This window comes from Rhinolophus sinicus, linkage group LG11, assembly GCF_036562045.2.
Source record: "Rhinolophus sinicus isolate RSC01 linkage group LG11, ASM3656204v1, whole genome shotgun sequence".
Classification (NCBI taxonomy): domain Eukaryota; kingdom Metazoa; phylum Chordata; class Mammalia; order Chiroptera; family Rhinolophidae; genus Rhinolophus; species Rhinolophus sinicus.
Window position 1 is genome coordinate 65,362,622 of NC_133760.1, and position 20,352 is coordinate 65,382,973.

The window sequence follows — 20,352 nt, forward strand, 5'->3', positions numbered from 1 at the left end:
GCTGGCGGTGTGCTCTGATTGGCTTCCGTTCTTCACATGTGCACGTGGCTCATCACCGAGGCGTCTGAAGTCATCAGACAGGCCGATGAGTGCTGAGACCTCAGCTTAGTTATGCCTGCTGAACGATGTGGGTCCAGAGAGTGAAAGAGGGAAGGTGCAGAAAAGGAAAGGAGGGATCCTGGAGGTGATGACGGTTCTCCAGATTATTTCAGGCTGTTCGAGTGAGCCTAACCGAAAAGACCTCTTTCCCTCACAACACGGTTTGATCACTGTTTCACCTCTTCCTTTCCTCTATTTCTGCTTCAGATACAATTATGAGTCACTCATCACTAAGGATCCCACGGGGGCTGCTGAATCCTGGTCAGGTATGAAAACACTGGCACCGAGACAAAGCAAATGAAAATACAAAAAGTCAACAAAGAGGTTCTGTACGGGCCCTGTTCCTGCCCATAAAAGGATCTGTTTACTTGTCACAAAAAGCCTCTGCCTGTCCCTTATTTAGAGACGAGTGAAGATGGGGGAGGTTCAGGAAAGGACTCAGATGACTTGGGATTGCCTTCACCTCCTCGGGCAGTACGATCCACCTGTATTGTCAGGAGAATCTGGTCCACCTTCATAGTTGCTATACAACAATCTCTTCTGCTTGCCTGGCACCTTACAGTTTACACAACATTTTTACATCTTATTTAGGAATTAACACCCCTATACCAATAGGGAAATGAGGTACAGAGATTGGGATTCTCTTGGAGAGCACACAGCCATTTAAATGGCAGTGCTTAGCCTCGGATCTGCACCTTTCCTCTTTCAGTCCTGCATTCTTTTTTCAATACCACATTGAGGCCCGAGTTCCAACAACAAAGTAGACTTCTGGAATGCAGCTACCATTATGATTTTCCTCTTAATGTGGGAGTTCTGAAAGGCAGTCTACACCCTTGAGGGTGGACCAGAATTGCGCCAGGGGTATTTTGAGGTGAACTTCAAGTGTGTGCCAAGGCTACAGAAAGGAGTACAGTACCAGGAACTCTACTTGGGCAGGCCCTTGGGCCATGCTGGAGGCCCACTGTTCTAAGAAGAGAATGACTCACAGTTTATTGCTGGTCACAAATTAGACCTAAGACTCCATTCTCTTCCTGAATAAGTCATTCACCCTTCGCCCTGCCCACCAAGAGCCACTCTCAGCTGTCAGTTAACTTGTTACGCCTCTTTGTCACTCAGCCTCCCCCATCCTACAAGCCTTCTCCCAAATCATCAATTTCTTCTGGACCCTAAGCGGAAAAGTTATAATTCACACTAGTGATGAATACTCAGGTAGCTAGTCTATGTCAAGGACCTTGGAATTTTACAGAGTGAAAGGTCCGTGGAATCCCAGCAAGCAGGCTCTGCTGCCAACATTCACCTAAAAGATGAGACAGTGAAGCAGCGAAGTTGAGACTGTACCCAGGACGACCTAGAATCCCTGGGGGATCTGGAAATGAACCTAGGGTTCCTGATTCCTGCCCCAGGCTACTCATTCCTCAGCCCCAAGTTCAGAGGGAAGCTGTACATGACACGCTATAGACATTGCCCAGTGTCCTCATCTCCCCTCCTGGGGTATGCCAACCATCAACATTTACTAGCACCGCAGTGGACAGGACACTTCTACCTATAGCTTTTCTCTTTCTTCCCAGGAAGAATGTTTCTAGGAAGGATGTAACTGCTTGGCCTCGCTTTTCCTAGGTGAGAACCCAGCAGGAGGAAAGTTCCCAGTGAATATTGGAGAAGCTTCCGAGTAAGAAGGATAGGATAGCAGCAAGTCTCATCCTCTACTGCCCCACCTTTCCTATGCCAGAAAAAGCCCAAGACATGGAAAAGGCAAAGGGAAACGTGCTGTAATATGTGGTGCTAAAGGAAAGAAGAAACGTAACCAACTAGCGTTTCGTCCTATACCAGGACTAACTGGCTTCAGAATAGCCATCAGTCAGTCGTTCACATGCTCATACTTTCAAATCTGAAGGGTTAGTGGTAAAAAACATTGCCTTCGTGTATAGGAAAAAGTGTGTGAGGAGGGGCATACATGGCCATTTCCCTACTGGATGCTGGATCACGCATCTCCTTGTGTAACTAGCTAGAAGCTCCTAAGGTGGCACTTCCAACCCCTGTAGATCTCCACTCACATGACGTGGGAGCAGCTGGCATCTCAACTGTGCTCAACACAAAGCCCTCTGCTCGTTGCTGTCTTCCTGCCAGAAGACAAATATATCAAGGGAGAGGAGATGGTATCCCACATTTTGATCCTTTTAATTCTCTGGAGGATTACCCAAGGAAAGGCCAACTCCTTATCATGGTACATCATGTTTTTCCTGTTGAAAACAAATGTTCCTTATGAGCCACGGTCAAAGCACACTCAAGAAATGAAAGCAATGCCGTAAGATGGGATTATTTGATCTGTAAATCGAGAAAACAATCACTATGAATTTATTATTATGAACAAAATCAGTTGATAGCTCACTCACTGCAGTATCACAAAGCCAAGAAAACGTAAACCAGATCGGGATGAGAAAGGCCGAGGAGATCTTGCTGCTGAGTCTATTTGGAGAGTCACCCAGCTCTACCACAACAATCCATTATCTTTGTTTTGCGTATTTCTGAGTTTATTTTTGTTTTTCAAGGTTCAGCCCTTAACGTCCTTCCCTGGGGACAGGGATCCAGAATTCTTCCAAACGGCAACACCTCCAGGTTCTCTTTTACTATCGTCTACAATTAATTTTCTATTTCAGTTCAGTTTTTTCCCTCTAGTTCCTAACCGGTACCGTATGTCCCCCTTAAAGAAAACCTGGGGAACAAATCCAAATTTACAAAACAGACAAAACAGGGCTGGTCATTAAGAGTACACAGAAAATATTTTCTGAAGTCATTTATCAGTGTTCTTTAAAAATGAAGACTTACCCCAGAAACTTGGTGAGATCTACCAGACCTTCTTTGTTTCAGCACTGTCTCAAAGGAAAACACCGTGAGGCCTTTCTACAGTGTGTATCATTTTCCATGTTTGGAAGCCTGAATAAAACACACCTTTTTGAGGAAAAAAATGTAACAACTGCAAAGTACATAAACATTTTAAAAGTTGATTCCAAAAGTAGTTTTAGCAAAAAAGAAAGACATCGTGTAGTGTCCATATATAACTTTTTATTAAGAAAATGAACAAAATACATTCTTTCTCCATTATGTACATTACATACAACAATTCTACAATTGCAACTGTTCAGCAGATCACTATTTATTCACAAAGCAGTGTTGTTAACACATTCATCAAACCTGGGATCAGAAAACCACTTGTACTTAAAAAAACAACCACCCACCCACAAAACCCTAAGATGTCCATACGGACTGAGCAAAAGTAAGCTAAACCAGAGAGGAACATAACAGAAATAGAGGAGATTGCAGAACACACTCAACATAGCTCAACGATGACTTAGAACAAGAATGATGTGAGAAGAGACCCGATGTCCCCACAGCACTTCTGTTTAAAAGCTCCAACTACGGCTCATGCCAGCTGTCCGAGTTCCCTCGTGATTTCCATTTCTGATTTAGGTACCTCAGGATGAAGCCCTAAACCCCACGTTGCCACAGAAGAGGAGGGTGAACAAAAGAGTGGAACCCTGAAAGGCTACAGTTATCTCCTTCACACACTAAGGAGGCTCAGGAAATAGAAAACTTGTGAATCTTAGCTGGTGAGCAGAGAAACACATTTTTTTGGGAGACAATGTTGCTTAAGCATCATAAGGAGTCCTTGAAACAAAGAGTACCCTTACTTACATTTATGTCCGTCTGTTTTGCTTTGCTTATCTCTGCGTTTCTTTTGGCCTTTGAAAAGCACCTCATCCTTTTTGGGTGTGGGTTTAATTATAGTCATATTAAAAAATACACCTGAACAGAAAGCTCTTCGTGGGTATGACTATGCTCCAAACGTCAGTAATGGTGCATAAAGGGATTAAAATGCAAATGAGATGAAATTTCCAATGACCTCAACGAGGCAGCTCCCTATTGCTTCTGGGTAATACCTTACACTCATTCAGGCTTAAAAGACACACATCAACAGGATTATTTCCAGACTGCCTATCTAGAAAAGGGCAATGCTTAAAGGAATGTAAGTAAGGGTAGGGACAATGCTTACACCCCGTCCTCCACACATGTGGCAAAAGATAATGAGAATGGTTTTTTTGTTTTTGTTTTTTCTGGCCTTTACCATGTTGGGTAACAGAAGTCAGGAAAAATGAGTAAGTTCTCTTTAGTTAATTAATAGTGGTTTTCCTTCTTAACTATTAGTTATTTCCTAAATTCCTACAATAAACATTTTTATAATCACAAAAATCAATAAATATTATTATTTAATAGTCTCATAAAAGATATTTAACACTCTCCGACTTCCAGATGAGCTGGCTGCTGCAGCGCCATGTTTCCAGTCCAGGGGTTGCTATAAGAAAGAGAAGGAGCTGCCCACAGTTAGTAAGCAGACCCGGAAGGACATTCTATTGCCTATGCGAGGAGCTGTAACTTCTTTCTCCATCTAATTTCCAGTCCGACTTTGGTTTTGAGAATCTATCTCTACCTGAAGGGATCTCCATTTCTGGCCACTGAGTACTTCTAATTTATACAAGAAGTAAAAGAGTTGACTTTCCAAAACATTCTAACATCTTTCTCAAGCTGTGTATATATACACATGCCATTGTGAAAGACGGAATAATGTCTGCTACCACGACCAAGAAAAGGAGGTCCTCATCTTAGCTTTCCTGTACTCTTCTTCTGAGGAAGCAGACTCAACTGTACCTAGATTCTGAAGTGGTGACAGGGAACAAAAAGATATACAGCTGACCCTTGAACAACACAGGGGTTCAGGGGTCCGGACTTCCTGTGCAGTCGAAAATCTGAGTGTAACTTCTGACTCCCCAAAAATATTACAAATAGCTTACTGTTGACTGGAAGCCTTACCGATAAATCAATTAACACATTTTGTATGTTATAATGTATTATACTGTCTTCTTATAATAAAGGATGCTGGAGAAAAGAAAATACATTTACAGTATTTATTGAAAAAAAATCCACGTATAAGTGGACCTGTGCAGTTTAAACCTGTGTAGTTCAAGGGTCAATTGTGTGTGTGTGTGTGTGTGTGTGTGTGTTTATGTATATATACCCACGTACATATATCCGTATGTATATGTAAAAGGAATCTGCTCATAGAAAAACATCACATTATTTTGCAATTTCTAAATTGAGCTAAAGACTATAATAAAGAAAAATTAATACTATACTAATTTATTCATTTCAAAAGACATTTCACACAAGTCAAAAAAAAGCAAGCTGGCTTACAGAATAACACAATCACAGCATCTCTTGGCCAGGCTAAATGTGATGTTTAAGAAAGAAAGTCCACTTTTATTTCTCTAAATGGGTGTTTTACAATTGAGGGAGAATATAGTTTACAACTAGTCAGTCACCAAAATAATTTTTCTGGGAAAGGAGAAAAAAAAAATCTCAAAAAGGAGACCAAGTACATGACTTTTTAAAACAGGAATGTTCCCCACAAAAGACTACTCATTATTTAAACTTTTGGATTTTGATATGCTACTATCAAATTTGGGGTTGAGGGGACAATTACTTTAGTATGTCTTAGAACTTTGTATTCAGTGATTTTACAAGTATAGCTAGTGTGTATATGTAACATTAAACTAAGCCTTTACAAAGATGGAAGTACCCTAGGACTTCTAAAGCAGGCAATTAAAAAAATGTAAAGCTATGCATCTCTGTCCTTAGGTTCCCCTCTAATCTTAAGAAGGTAAATACAGCAACTACATTTGCAAACATCGGATAGCATAGCTCCTTTGTTGCAAAATGAATTTATAAGGCTCTGTCAACCGCAATGGAATTGGGACTTATTCTAGGTATCTTCTCTAATTTAATTAATCACTTTACAGACGTGGAGGCAATCTAAAGAAGAAACCAAAATTATTAACTACTTCTAATGCCAAGTCCAGAACTCATGTATTTCTTGGCTAAACAGTGAAAAGGATGAACAGAGACCCTTGGGATTATGCATAATTCATTTATTTTACAACGTGGAAACTAAACTGATGTCAGTTTAATTCTGCATGGGTTATACGTTAAGCATGAAATGAAAATTCCCCGCCCTCCCTATTTTCAAGGGCTAGAAAATGAACACCAACCAAATGACATTAACTAAACTATAACAAAGGCTTTCTTGAGATTTGTTAACAAAGGAGAGAAATAAAGCTCAACATTGGCTACTTGAGCGACTCTTTAGTTAAGCATACAAGCCAGTTTAGTGTATCAACACAGTGTTTTTCCTTCCTGCCAATTAATTTGGCATTCATCAAGCACTGAATGAAACTGAAGAATGATGATCGGCTCAGGCTGGGATTTGCGTGGCAGACAGTTCCAATCTCCAAACTGACTGCTAGCATCCCAGATGGTACAGAGCTGTGTTGCAGCAAGAGCTTCAACTTGGTGAAAAGCAAATCCCATGGGAGCCCCAAACTGCATGTTAAGATGTTTTATTGCTGGTTTTCCTTCTGGATGCTTATCAAGGAACTAGCTGTACATAAGAAACTGCTCTCACCACGTTTAAGATCTGGAGCCTGTTACACTAGGTTTTCTGTTTCAAGATCTCTAACAGCTATTTGGGAGAAGATGAGAAAAACAACTAACCAAGAAATCTGCTTTCCAAAGACCTTTCAGAGTAACTGGGCTTTGACCCCTTCTGATGGTCTTCTCCCAGCACGGCATTAATAACATTAATTTAGGGTTGGAAATGAAGAGCTTTCTTTTTCATTTAGATTTGTGGACCTTCTGAGCCATGAGCAAAAAGCTCCATTTTTTTTTGCTAACATACCCCCCATTCTCTCTAGCTCTGTTCCTGAGGCTCAGTTATCTCCAAGTGAAAATGCCATAGACAGGCAAAAAAGGACACTGCACACAAACATTTAATAGCTTACTGAGACTGTGTGAACAACAGATAAAAGAGAAATTATTTCACAATTATAAGTGATATCTTACAACCGGTCTACTTCCCTACTAAACATTTCCCCCTATTTTTGTTGTTGACCCTATAGCTCTCAGATGACATCCGCGTGACATTCTGTTTTCAATCAAGCCAGTAAGTGTTTGAGGACATGACGATATCTTTGCAAACCTTATTTCCAAATAATGACTGTGATGTGGAAGATAAACTAGAATTACCCTCTAATTCTGGTGTTTTCAAGTTTTGAATCGGGATCCCTTGAGTTCAATATCTGTAACTTGAGAGTTCTACCTAACAGAAAAAGACATACAGTGATATGGTTTCCCACCAGTGCACCTCTTGGCACCACTGGAAAAATGTGATTTACTATAACCTCTAATAACTCCTTAGGTTAAGGGCTACAGAATTCATTGTCAAAGGATATTATCACTGGCTATGCCTGGGAGTAAGATTTAGACATTTGGAATTTGAGTTAATTCAATTCTTGAGGGAAAGAGACATTTATAAGGCTGCATTATTTTTATTTGAGAAAAAATGAATACCAATCAATCCATAGCAATCAAAGCTCTTCTTAATATTCAATTATATCAGAAATTAAAAGTCAATTCTTAACACAAATTCCAACTTCTGCAGAAAATCAGTGCTACTCAGAGGAAGTGGGAGTGGGGGGAAAAGGCTAAAAGATACACACACACACACACACACACACACACACACACACACACAACAGGCAAATGGAAATTCTGGTGATGTGCTGAATTCCATGAGCTCTGCTATGAAACTTGTACCTTATCAGTAATTTTTATGACTTTACTTCCCAGTGCCAGGAAAAGAAGCCAACACTGGCTCCTCCATTAAAGCTGCCAGTCATATGACTATTCCCAAAATGAAAATGACAAGTAACTTTATAGCAATATCTGGACGTTATCAATTCTTTAATCATGTACAATTTTTAATTTCGCTATTGTCATAAACAAGGATAAAGGAGTATGGTGTCTCAGCATGATTTTGGCCTTTTTTCTCAAGCAGTACAACACTTGTAAACAATGCCACAGAAGACCTAGACATCTAGAGCCTGAACAGCCGAGAATAAAGTTAGATTAGCTAAGAAAAATAATGAAAACACAATTCACGGTGTTTGGGGGGTAGGAGGAAATCAAGGTTAAAAAACTACGTATAAATAAAATCTCTTAAGAAGGCATTTTTTGAGAAAAATAAAAAGAGCATTTGGTGAAGAAATCCATAAACTGCAATAATGAGTCCTCCCCGCCAAAACAATGGCAACCTCATTTGGCTGGTCTAGTTGGCTCCTTAGTTATTGCAACAAACTTGGAAACTTCCACCTTTAACTAAAACACCTCTAGGCTGTAAGTTTGAGATAGCACAAGACATTTCTGCATTCATACAAATCACAGGGAGATACAGGCCACAGTCAAAAAATCACAAAAGAATAATGTTACTTGACTAATAAGGAATACGAAAATCTTTGAGTGGAAGGGCCCAAAGATCCAATCTACAAGCACTGTCATATGCAGACCTTCCATGATATTCCTCCAGAACTATAAACCTTTTCTGACGAGGCCTGTACATCCCAGGTCAAGGACTATTTTAAGAATTTAAATCTGAGTGAAAATTCAGGCCACTATTTCTGCAAAAAGATGACATTGCAGATGAACACGGATTTTTAAGAAAAGAAGGGTTATGAAGGGTATACATTTTTGTATAGCTAGACAACTTTGTTTTAGAGTACACATTGTAATGCTCCCTTTGCGCACCCCCCCACACTCCGGGATCACTTCCAACCGTAATTCTTAACTGCTTTGCAACATTCAATCAGCTAAAGAGTTAACACAACATTCACTCAGGAAACAATCAAATGACCCACAATTTACCCAATGAATTTCACATCATGTTAAATAACTGCAAGGTAATTTCTTCACATAATTACCACAAAACAACGTAATTCAGGGAATAAAATCAGGAACATATTCCTTTTTAAGTGTTTTTGCATCCCGTTTTTGCATCCATTAAGCATCATTCTCAATCTCTTACTAAATGATTAAGTGCCTCAAACTAGTTTTTGTTTGTAGGTTAGATTTTAAAACTCCGTTTTATGACATGAAACTGTTAATGTATCTCTAAACAGCACTTTTAAGGCAGCTATTAAGAGAGCCACTGGAAGGATATGCTGGCAACTATTTATATTCAATATACTCATTTCACTCAAGAATGCAGTTGCTACAATCTTAAATCACTGAGCTCTAAACCCAACAGGCCTTTCTATGATAAACCCATGAATTAAGTTTCTAATGTTCTCATTCAGTTTTTACTCATTAGACATGGATAGGTCAACTTTAGTATAAATGAAAACCATATTTAAAAGGATGATCCTGCTACAACTGAATACTGTCAGCTTTCAGCACAGAGTTGGGCGCCCACCTCTGAATGCCTTTGCTTGAGTGAGGGAGTGATATATTTCAATTAATGAAGTTGGCCACAGGAGGTCTCTGCAAGCCACAAAATTTAAATGTATTTTAGAAGTGTCTTGCAAATCAGGTCATTTCTCATGAAATCGAAGCACTGAAAATAATGTTAGAGATACAGTTTTCTTCTTTAAATAAACTACTTCAAGTTTATTATTCTGGAATAATATATTCCACGGGGAAAAAGAGAAATGAGAATGAAGCTAGGAATAATGAAACTGAGCACACTGTACCCCCTAATTCATCGGCCAGGGGTTTCAATCTGAGACTCACTAAACAAGCATGAAAGATTTTTTATGTAGTAAAACATAGCTACTTGGCTATCTAAACAATGTGTCTAAATACCGTATTAGACTATTTAAATTATAATACACTGCTGGCATTCTTGAAAATACATGTAGCTCCTCATTAAATATAAAAAAGTTTCAAATCAGGGATGTGAAATATGAGCGATGTGTCAATCTTGGGCAGGGACATAATGAAGCCCTACATTCTCCTACAATCATTACCAGCCATGCCACCCCCCTCCCCATTCCAAGCCCCACGGTACAAATTCTGATTTACCTAGTCAACAATCTCCTCAATACAGTCTATCTCACTTAAGCAACACCAAATGATTAACTATGATTCAACCTCATTTAAACATGTTAGTGAAAAAAAAAATTACAGAAAAGGGGAAAAGTTCCACCTAAAAAAAATCAAGGAAAGATAAAATTAAAACAAGCGTATGTTAAAAAACAACAACAACAAAAACCCAACTAGTACAGGATCAGGGAAAAACAAGAACTGAAAAATCACTGAGGTCAGGAACTCAGCTTCTTCCAAATATGGAGTCTAAGTGAAGGAAAAAAATGACAAAACACTATAAAAATAAATGGTGGAGGGCAGCAGAATTTCATTTGGTTAATGTGTTTAAAGTGCCAGAATTCACAGTAAGCAAAATTAGAGGTTTTAAATTTAGAAACTCTTATCAAGTTCAAGTTCTTCCCTATCAACTCTGATTTGTACCTATTCTCACAAAATGAGATTCAATAGTCTACCATATTAGTGATATTAATATTTTATGCTCTTGATTATTACTCAGGGGAATCATTTTATGAAACTGAACAAGTATGTAAGTACATTCTATTTGCTCACCTGTAAAAATCAATTGGTTAATTCTGTAGCCACACAATTTGGTACTTAGTAAATTATATACTATATCTTTCATAAGGTAAGATACAGATATAATTGTTTAATAAATCACTACTGATTGCTTTGGGATACTTGGAAAGCTAAGGAGCCCAAGATTCAAGCCTAGAACTAGGAAAAACATATTTCTGTCCTTCCCCTAAAGAAGTGAAACCAGGCAGTGCAGAGTACAGAGGGACCTCAGCGTCACGCCTACACGTGAGACCTTTTGAAAGTGCAAGTCGCTTCCTTCTTTCTTTGGTGAGACCTAATCCTGCTATTCAGGGACACACTCAATTCCATAGTCATTCACTTCTAAGAGCCACTGGGCGGATGGACACTCGTACTCCATCTGCTGTAGGCACGGCGGGGACCAGCGGCACACAGCACACTTTCTGAACAAAAGTAAGCTCTGGCCAGGTGTCGTCTCCTACACCGCATTCCTCAGCACCTCATGGGATATGTATCTCCACTCCCCACAAAACAGTGGAAAAGCCCACCTGCCTCTTTTTCAGTTTAATGAAAGAAATATTTGCACTGTCATTTTTTCCCTCCATTTAAAAAACCTTGGTCTTGTGTGCTAATGAAATGCCTGTCAGCTGTATTCCATTGGACAACTATACACCATTATTCTTTAAAATATCAGGCTGCAGAGAGCCAACATGTACGGAAATAAACAAAAGCATAATTCTGGAAATCCACCCCCCAGATGAGAATGCTACAAATTGACAGCACAAGGGGCCCTGCTTCTGCACAGCTCTACCAGAGGAAGAAGTCATTTTCTTCCAAAATTGCTACAAAAATACCAATGAACATATTAATCACTACTAGAATCCTCATGCTGGTCATTTTCTAGTATATGTGCTGCAGAGCGAGCACTGATCATTTTTTTTATAACAGCTCTTAAGGGTTCTGAACTATACTCTCCTCAGTTTAAGGTTTCTGTGACTCAAAGCTATTATTATCTCCACTATAAAACATCTCATTATAGAAATACTATATACCAATCTCAGATAAGTGCCTGGACCGATCTCGGTTTCATTTTTATGACAAGAAGCACAAATTTGAGCCCTCTGTTGCTCCTATTGCTTTACGTAATAAAAGACTCCAATCAACACAGACACATCTATCACTGTAACGTACGTCAGTTGCCCTACAGTACTACATGCTGTTAAGAATGGAGTAAAGAGGTAAACACATGACACCACTTGTAAGCAGTTGCGTGATGCGCGGTAAAGTGAAACAGGGAGGAGAAAGAAGAAAGGCCAAACAACCCAACAACAAAATCCCAATTCCGGTAGCACTGAGTCTGTTAATAGTGCTTACTTGCCCTAATTTTATAAAAATGAAATAAAAATCAGAAAATGGTAAACTACCTGATTATTTTTTATACTCATTAATTCTTAAAAGTAAGAAAAAATATATATATATTTAAATGGAAAGTATACCAGTTTCACTTTATTATTAGCCTAATTGAGGAATGGGATGAGGAGCATGGGGCTGAGGTCAGGTATGAAGGGCGAGGGTGAGAACGCGCCATGGTCAAGATCCCTCCCCAGCTCGGGTGCAGTCCTCTTCAGCCGCTGCAGCCTGACCGGCTCACCGCGCTGACGTCCAGAACCCTGACAGCGGACTCGTCCTGCGCTCCTGCCCAGTGACTCCTCACTTACAGTGTGATGAGGTCCACCAAGTTGCCTTTCGGAGGCGTCATGCTGTCAGGAAAGAAATTTACTAAGGTGTCAAAGAGCTGAGTTCTTTGAGCATAGGTGTGATCCACATCCGAAAAGCCTGGTGAAGGAGAGACACAAAGAAACTCATCCAATGGGTATTAAACTCGACACGTCACACAAACGCCAGTTGAGAAAGGCAGCCATGTATAATGGAAAAAAACAAAACCAGATCGGGCTTTTCAACCAGACCGACATGGGTTCCACCGCCTGGCAGTGCTGTGGCCTTGGGTAAGCTAATCAGCTTTCTGTAACTGTTTCCTCTGCTGTCAACTTGTGATGATAATCCTGTTTACTTCACAAGGTTATTGTGCAGATTAAACGCACTGATGTGAAAAGAACCTCGCCAAATGCCTGGCACTTGAGTAACTAATATTGATTTCTCTTTTCCTTACAAGCAATTTTCTCTTCTCCTCCACTGAGGATATTTCACTCCTTTTCTGACTTTTTAATGCTTCTGACCCACGACATTTCTTTTTGTAATAAAAATATAATAAAATCAAAATGAAAGGGGTCTTCAGAAAGTGGTCTAAATTTATGAAGGCCCTGAGAGCTGGAAGTGGTCTCAGAGAACTGAGTGGAAACATAGATGGTGAAGGGAACGAAATACATATACAGTATGTGGAACGGTACCTGGCAAATAGTAAATACCATACATTTACGGTTCTATGTACCAGGCTCTAAGGTTAGGCACACATGTCAAAAATGGAGCAATAAACTACTTTATCCAGAGGAATATTAGTAAGTGGATGACAATCTTAAAAGGTGGGGAACATTGAATTATAGGATTTTTTCTCCTTTTAATGTCTAGGAGACATTTCAAGTTCACTCCAAGCGAAGGAATATTCAGGGACAGGCCTCTTTCCTTGTCAGCTGGTGTATTCTCCCAGTTGCTTCACATTTCTTATGCACATATGAAGTATTGCAATGACAAACACACTAGTTTTTGATTTTCCCCATTCCCCAAATGGCTGCGACATGACAGTGCTACTCAGCGCCATCAGAAACAGACATAGGGCCAGAAAGAGTTATATATGCCATGATACTCAGTGAAGACTATTTCCAATTGGACTGATTTTCATTTAATGAGAATGCCGTTTTAGGTGCAATCTGTTTTTTAATCTTGTAAAGAACATGAATAGAACAGACCATCTCCAAGGATACCAGTTTCCTGGGAGGAAAATAAACAATGCCTCAAGAAAGGTACATTCCTTTTTATTAAAAAAAAATTATTATTTTAAGTTTGAGGGCAAATTTTTCTCTTTTGAGCCAAGCTTAAGATTTAACAAAGCCTACTGTCCTATCACAGAAATAAATGGAAATACTCCAAAATGTAAACAAACATTATCTCTGAATCACCGACAAGGTTATATATTCTTTTTTGTCTCCTTTAGGCTTTTCTGAGTTTTCTAAATTGCTTTATTTTCAACTTATTTTGAAAAATTTCAAAGTCGCAGAAGTTTCATGAGTAGAATAACACTCATATACCTTTACCTAGAATAATTAATTGTAACATTTTGCCACATGTTCTCGTTCTCATTCTGTGTGTGTGTGTGTGTGCACCCCACTCATATGTTTGTGGAACTATCTGGGAGTAAATTGCAGACATCTTCCTGCTAATTAGTTCATTTCACCGAAGAACAGGAATAGTCACATAAATAACCCATATATATATATTAAATTTAAGAAGGTTAACATTTATATTCCAATAATCCATTTTCCCCCACTAATCTAAAACTCAATCCAAGATCAAATACTGTATTTAGTTTTTAAGTCTCTTTTGTCTGGAATAGTTCCTCAGCCTTTCTTTGTTTTTTTATGACACTGATATTTTTGAGGAGTATAGAGCAGTTATGTAGCAGGATGTGTTACATTTGGGTAATCTGATTGCTTTCTCATGATCAGATTCAGTTTTTGCAGTTCTGGCAAGAATACTCCATAAGTGATATTGTGTCCTTCTCAGTGCATCCTCTCAGGAGGTCTGTGGTTATCAGTGATGTTAACTTTGATTACCTGCCAGAGTTCTCCAAGGTGTTCTTTTCTACCTTTGCAATTATGAAGCTATTGATGAGAAGATAGTTTGAGACTGTGAAAGTATCCTGTTTCCTAAGAGACCTGCACTCAATGATTTTAGCATTCACTGATGATTTTTGCTAAAACAATTTACTAATTATATGAGGATTTTTTTTTAAGGAGGGCACAGCTCACAGTGGCCCATGTGGGGATCGAACTGGCAACTTTGGTGTTATTAGCACCACGCTCTAACCAACTGAGCTAACTGGCCGCCCCATATGGTGATTTTTTAACTCGACAGTTCCTTCTACATTTATTGGTTGACATTAATTGTAAAGAAGAACTTTTCCTTTTCTTCCCTCCATTCATTTATTTGTTTGCATTAATATATACCCATAGATCCTTTCCTTGTTCAATGTTATATTCATTACTGTCATTATTCATCTAAATACTCATATTGTCCCAGGTTTGGCCAGAGAGAGTTCTTTTGAGCTCCTGTCTTTCTGAAATGTCCCCATTAATTTTTGAGCACGTCCTTACTTTCTGACACAGAACGATCTCTAAGCTCATCACAGCTCTGGAGTCAACTATTTATCCAAGGTAAAAAATTTTAGTGGTGGAAATTAGAAACCAAGATCGGTTGTGCTAATTACCAAGGGTGTTGTTGTTTCTAGGCCTATATGTACATATTACATATACAGTGGATGTTTTTAAAACAGAATCATGAGTTCATGTTTTCCTAGCTTATTCCAATTTTTTAAGAACCTCCAGGGATTCTACCTTTCCTTATCCCATTCCATATTTATATCTCCTTTCTCCCACTAGGAAAACTGGCTCCCAGCAACATCATATTTCTCATTTGCTCAACCCAAAACCCATACAAAACACTTTCCAGAATTACTATACCCCTGTCACTATCAGCAGAAATTCTCTGCTTTTGCTTTTAGATTATATCTGAGTATATAATCTAAGCACTATACTAAAAAGGGTTAATTTCATCTTTTTCCCCTAATTCTGTGGTAATGTTACCAATTTGATGAACAAGTTTGTTTATTTCTGTTTGTATTCAACTTTAGGGTTTTTTGCTTCTTTGTTTTCTTTATTTGCAAAAATGTGGTATATTTTAAGATGTATTGATTCTGTGATAGTACTCTAAAGAAGTAATACCATTTTCATGAGGTCAAATGATTTAGGAGGGAAAGAAACACTAAGTTACCACTGTGTGCAAGATACTTGAGTATAACCTCATTTCACTGCCTCTCACACACACACAAAAAACAATGAAGCAGTTAACATAAACTCCACTTTCAGATGAGAAAACTTAAAGAGAAATTCAGTAATTTAATAAGGTCTCACAGTTAGCTGGTAAAGGAAGAGAATGGAATGTGAACCCATGTCTGGCTGATTCTAATGCCCACTTATCTATTTTTATTAACTAATATTCATTGAGTGCCTATTAATTTGTAGGCAATGTGCTAGAAATTCATTTAATCCTCAAAAGAACATCTTTTACTTTTATTTACATTTACCAATGAGGAAATTAAAACTTACACTATCATTAGATGAATGGGTTAAATTATGGAATACTATGTATGGAATCCTATTACGGAATACTATGTATCACTTAATGATACAATAGATCTAGTGTAGCTTCATGCGAACACCTCTGAGCCACATCATTAAATTTTAAAGAGTTATGTTGCAGAATCCATGTTTTTACATTATGTGATCAACACAACCAGAACACACACAACTATAAATCTATGTGTGTGTGACGTGCACATACACAATTGATCCTCACTATTCAGAGATCCTCATTATTGATTCTCATTATTCACATATTTGTGCATCTGCCTCTTCACTAAACTTTATTTGTAACCCCATCAATACTTGTGGCTCTTGGTGGTCACTGGCAGATGCTTCTCAGCCAAGGCTGAACTGGGTGATGCTCTGCCTTCTTGTTTCAGCTCTCATAATATAAACAGTCTATCGGTGCCATGTTTTTTGGCACTTTCGTGGTTTTTTTGGTGACTTCACTGCTTAGAATGGCCCCCAAGTGCAGTGCTGAAGTGCTGTATAGTGTTCCTACTTGCCAGAGGGCTGTGATGAGCCTTCTGGAGAAAATACATGTATTAGGTAAGCTTGGTTTAAAAATGAGTTTACAGTGCTGCTGGCTGTTGAGTTGAATGTTAATGAATCAACAATATAACTAACATACAAATACAACAATAAACAATACACAAATACCTTTAAACAGAAACACACATAAAGCAAGGTTATACACTGACTGGATGATGAAAATGCTGTGACCAGAGGCTGGCAGGAAACTACCTCTGTGTGTCCCATAGGAACAACGGTACAGCCTTTAGGAACTCAGTGCTCCTGGTGACGTCACAGAACATAACTACTGCAAATGACGAGAACCAACTGCACCTGTATGTCTGTGCATATGGTTGTGTGTGTTTGTGTAAAGATCTGCCAGATATGGATGGCTGTTACACTTGAGGAGTGCAGACAGAGATGAGGAAAGCTGTTCAAGGAGAATCTTAAGCTTCACTTGTAGTCAATGTTTTTAAAAAATACATTAAAGAGGGGTGGGGAGCTAGGAAACTCATCAATAGTAACATGACTACTTAAACGGCGGAGCTAGGACAAAAAAAGGTTGTATTGACTCTAAATCTCATGTTTCATCCCAATCACAGTTTACTGCTTCTCTCAGTTCATTTTCACCATCAAATGAAACGAGGAACTAATCACTCAGAGTGGTGAAAACTGGGGAAGCTCAATGAAAGGTAGTCGTTATTGGTTCAGGGAATGAGCTCGAGTAGAAGCCATACTACGAAGGTTTGAATCCTGGCTTTGGCACTCACTAGCACTGTTTCTGGGCAAGTTACTTTAGCCTCCCTGTGCCGTTTCTTCACGTATAAAAGGGTATCATAACAGCAGCTACTTCACAGGGTCATTATGGAGATTAAATGAGTTATGACAATATAAAGTGCTTAGAATAGTACCTGACCCCATAGTAACTGCTCCATAAATATCAGCTATCACTTTATCACTTACTACTATGACGAAAGACAATGACCGCTCTAAAAATAAAATGACCTATTAGGAATATGTTTTTAAATTAACATCCTACACAGACTAGGCAGCTTTTCCTATTTATGATGAAAAAGAAGTAGTAGCAAGAATTCTCATTTTTCTTCTGGATATAAGTTTCTTTATTTACACTTTCTATTCCTAATAATAAACTCATTATATAAAAAGCACCTGTAAACACGTGAGCTACAGACAGGAGGTTGAAGAAAGTATCTTGCTGAAATCTAAATTTGGTGGATATAGCAAAAGTATAAAGGTTAAAAGGGCACAACATAGCACATGCGGTGAAATTTTTAAGGCTCCTCATTCACAACTGTCAACACAGGGCCGAAAAGCACTACATCCCAGACATAAAATGTTTTAAACACATGTCTGAATTCACACTTGCACATCCTATTTGGACCGTAAAACTTATAAAGAGAGATGTGAAGACCAAAACAGACAATATGGTCTGTAGACCAGATGTGACCTCCTTGTCACTTACCTTGCTGAAAATACACTTAATTGCTCCAAAGCATACTTTCTGGAAACAAGACACTGCTCTTAAAATTAGCTAAATGCCTGGGTCCAAGCTTATAAGCGCCCTCAGCCACCAGAGCTCTAAACTAAAGATTCCAAAAAGTTATTTTTCGCTGAAGTCAGTAATTTTTCAAAACTAAGATAATGCCAGTTGTTGATAAATCATTATCTTTCTAATTCTATAAATTATATTTAACATTAATACCTTTTTTTTTTTAAAGGAGGGCATAGCTCACAGAGGCCCATGCAGGGATTGAACCAGCAACCTTGGTGCTATTAGCACCACACTCTAACCAACTGAGCTAACCGGCCGCCCCCAATACTTTTACTTAATTCTAAGAGGTTAAGATAAACTGGATTAATTAGAAGGGAGTCAGTCAGAAAGTTTGGGTGAGGCCCTTTTTTTTCTTAGAGAATTTGGAAAATGAAATATTCAGTGTATCTATACATTAAAGATGTATACATCTATACATGAAATAACCCATTTGATTTCAATTCTAGGAGGAATAAAGGGAAAACAAATCTGACAAGAAAATGAATGAAAACAAGAACCAGAAACTCTACACAGGCATGAAACCTATGAAAAGTACTTTTTGTTTATAAATTTCATGAAAAGTATTTTTTGTTTATAAATATCAAATTTCTCCTTATTAAAACTAGCACACGATGCGAATTTGCTCTTCATCCAAATTCACCAATGTTGCAAAGAGGATTCAATTTTTAAGGGTGGCAACAATAACAGTACCCTGAATGGAGCACTTACTATTTTATTATGCTAAGTCTTTTCCATAATTATTTCATGTAATTCTCTCAACAACTTGATGTAAATGCTCCCATTACCTCCATTTATAGATGAAGAAATTAATGATTAGAAAGGTGACTTGCTCAAGCTCAGTTTTAAAATTAGCAAGTGGCAGAGCTGATATGTGACCTTAGATTCTGACTCGGAACCGCTACACTGCACTCTTCTCTCTTAACAAAGTAGGAAACAAAACCCCACAGGAATTTTCCCATTTTGCATTTTTTTCTATTGTGTTTGTATCGTTCTTAGTGCGTCTGATGTTTGTTTGGAATCCAAATAAAACAAACTGTCCCTGACAAAATATATTAGCTGGCAGTGAACAGGGGCAGAGACAGAAGAAAGGAGTTACAGGTAAAGTATTTGCTGAAAACAGCCCAAAATATTTCGATGACTGCCAAGAAATTCTTGTCCTAAAGGCTAAATATAAGTCAGCCAGAGACACTTAAGTGCTGCCCACCAATATAACAAAAATAATGCCTCTGGGCTGTGGTTATCCATACATAACAAGGCACATATTTATTCCAACTGAAGAGCTGTGTGCCACGCTCTCAATTCACAAATCACTAAATCTGTTTCAAATGATAAAATTCAAAAGGGTGTGAACTTTCTAAAAGAATGCTTATACCTAGATTCTTCATCCCAGACTTGAGATTTCTAATAGCCTGAAAACATTTTTTCTTAAAGGCCCTTATGTATGGAACAGTTGTAAATGACTATAAATTTTTAGGAGAACCTATTGGAGTCATGTGTTTCAGCGGTCTGCTCTGCGTTGCCCTGTGGAACCCTACATACTCTGGAAGTAGACCTCAGGACTGGATCATGTTGCCTTCATCAGTAGAGAAGGCTCCATTTCTCATTATGGAAAAAGAAAGGGCAAGACCCCCAAAAACACTGCTATTCTTTCCCATCCCAGTGAAAAATACCGGAATTACATATGATCTGCTTTTTTTTTCTTTGAGGTATGGTTCACATTCAAGAGACAAAATGACAAACAATGAAGGAATTAAACTGACATCCCAAAGGGTTATTTTATTCCAGAGATAAAGAATAGTATTTATATTACATATATTAGAAAATTTCAATAGTATCGCTCAACTCTAAGGCAACTAATAATAGCACTGGCATCGATGGGATTAACATGCATTCACCGTGTGACTATATTCTATAATGACAAGAGAAAAGCTAGACATTCCCATACTTCAGAAGGCTACTATCTTGTTGAAAAAGTGAAGCTATAATGACTAAACAAAAAGATCCTTGAAAATTCACCTGACTAAAGTTCTGGGTTCCGGAACTTCTAAAAATTCCCCATTTTACTCAGTCTAGTTCACTTTAATAACCCAATAATGGTCAGTGAGAGTACTCCTACATGAAGACTGACGCCCATATCTGGGGCTTAAAAAACACCTATATTTCAAGTAGAATTTGTCTTGAATTAAGATACCAAAGTACAAAAAATTCCCATTTTAAGAAATAATTCATTTTCTCTCCTCCCAAAACATTTCTTTCACTGCCTACCCATCA

General features: G+C 38.4%; 1 protein-coding gene across 9 annotated transcripts in view; it reads right to left on the reverse strand.

Moving 5' to 3' along the window:
• Positions 1 to 3,142: 3,142 nt before the first annotated feature.
• MKLN1 (muskelin 1) overlaps positions 3,143 to 20,352 on the reverse strand; it is a 283,551-nt gene continuing 266,341 nt past the window's right edge. For 7 of the 9 annotated variants that reach the window (XM_074315595.1, XM_074315597.1, XM_019751074.2 and 4 more), the window contains one exon: positions 3,143 to 12,456. In XM_074315595.1, the coding sequence (XP_074171696.1) occupies positions 12,335 to 12,456 (122 nt within the window). In that variant the 3' untranslated portion in view covers positions 3,143 to 12,334. The remainder of the gene's footprint in view (positions 12,457 to 20,352) is intronic. The other 2 variants (XM_074315599.1, XM_019751093.2) reach the window with 1 other exon arrangement.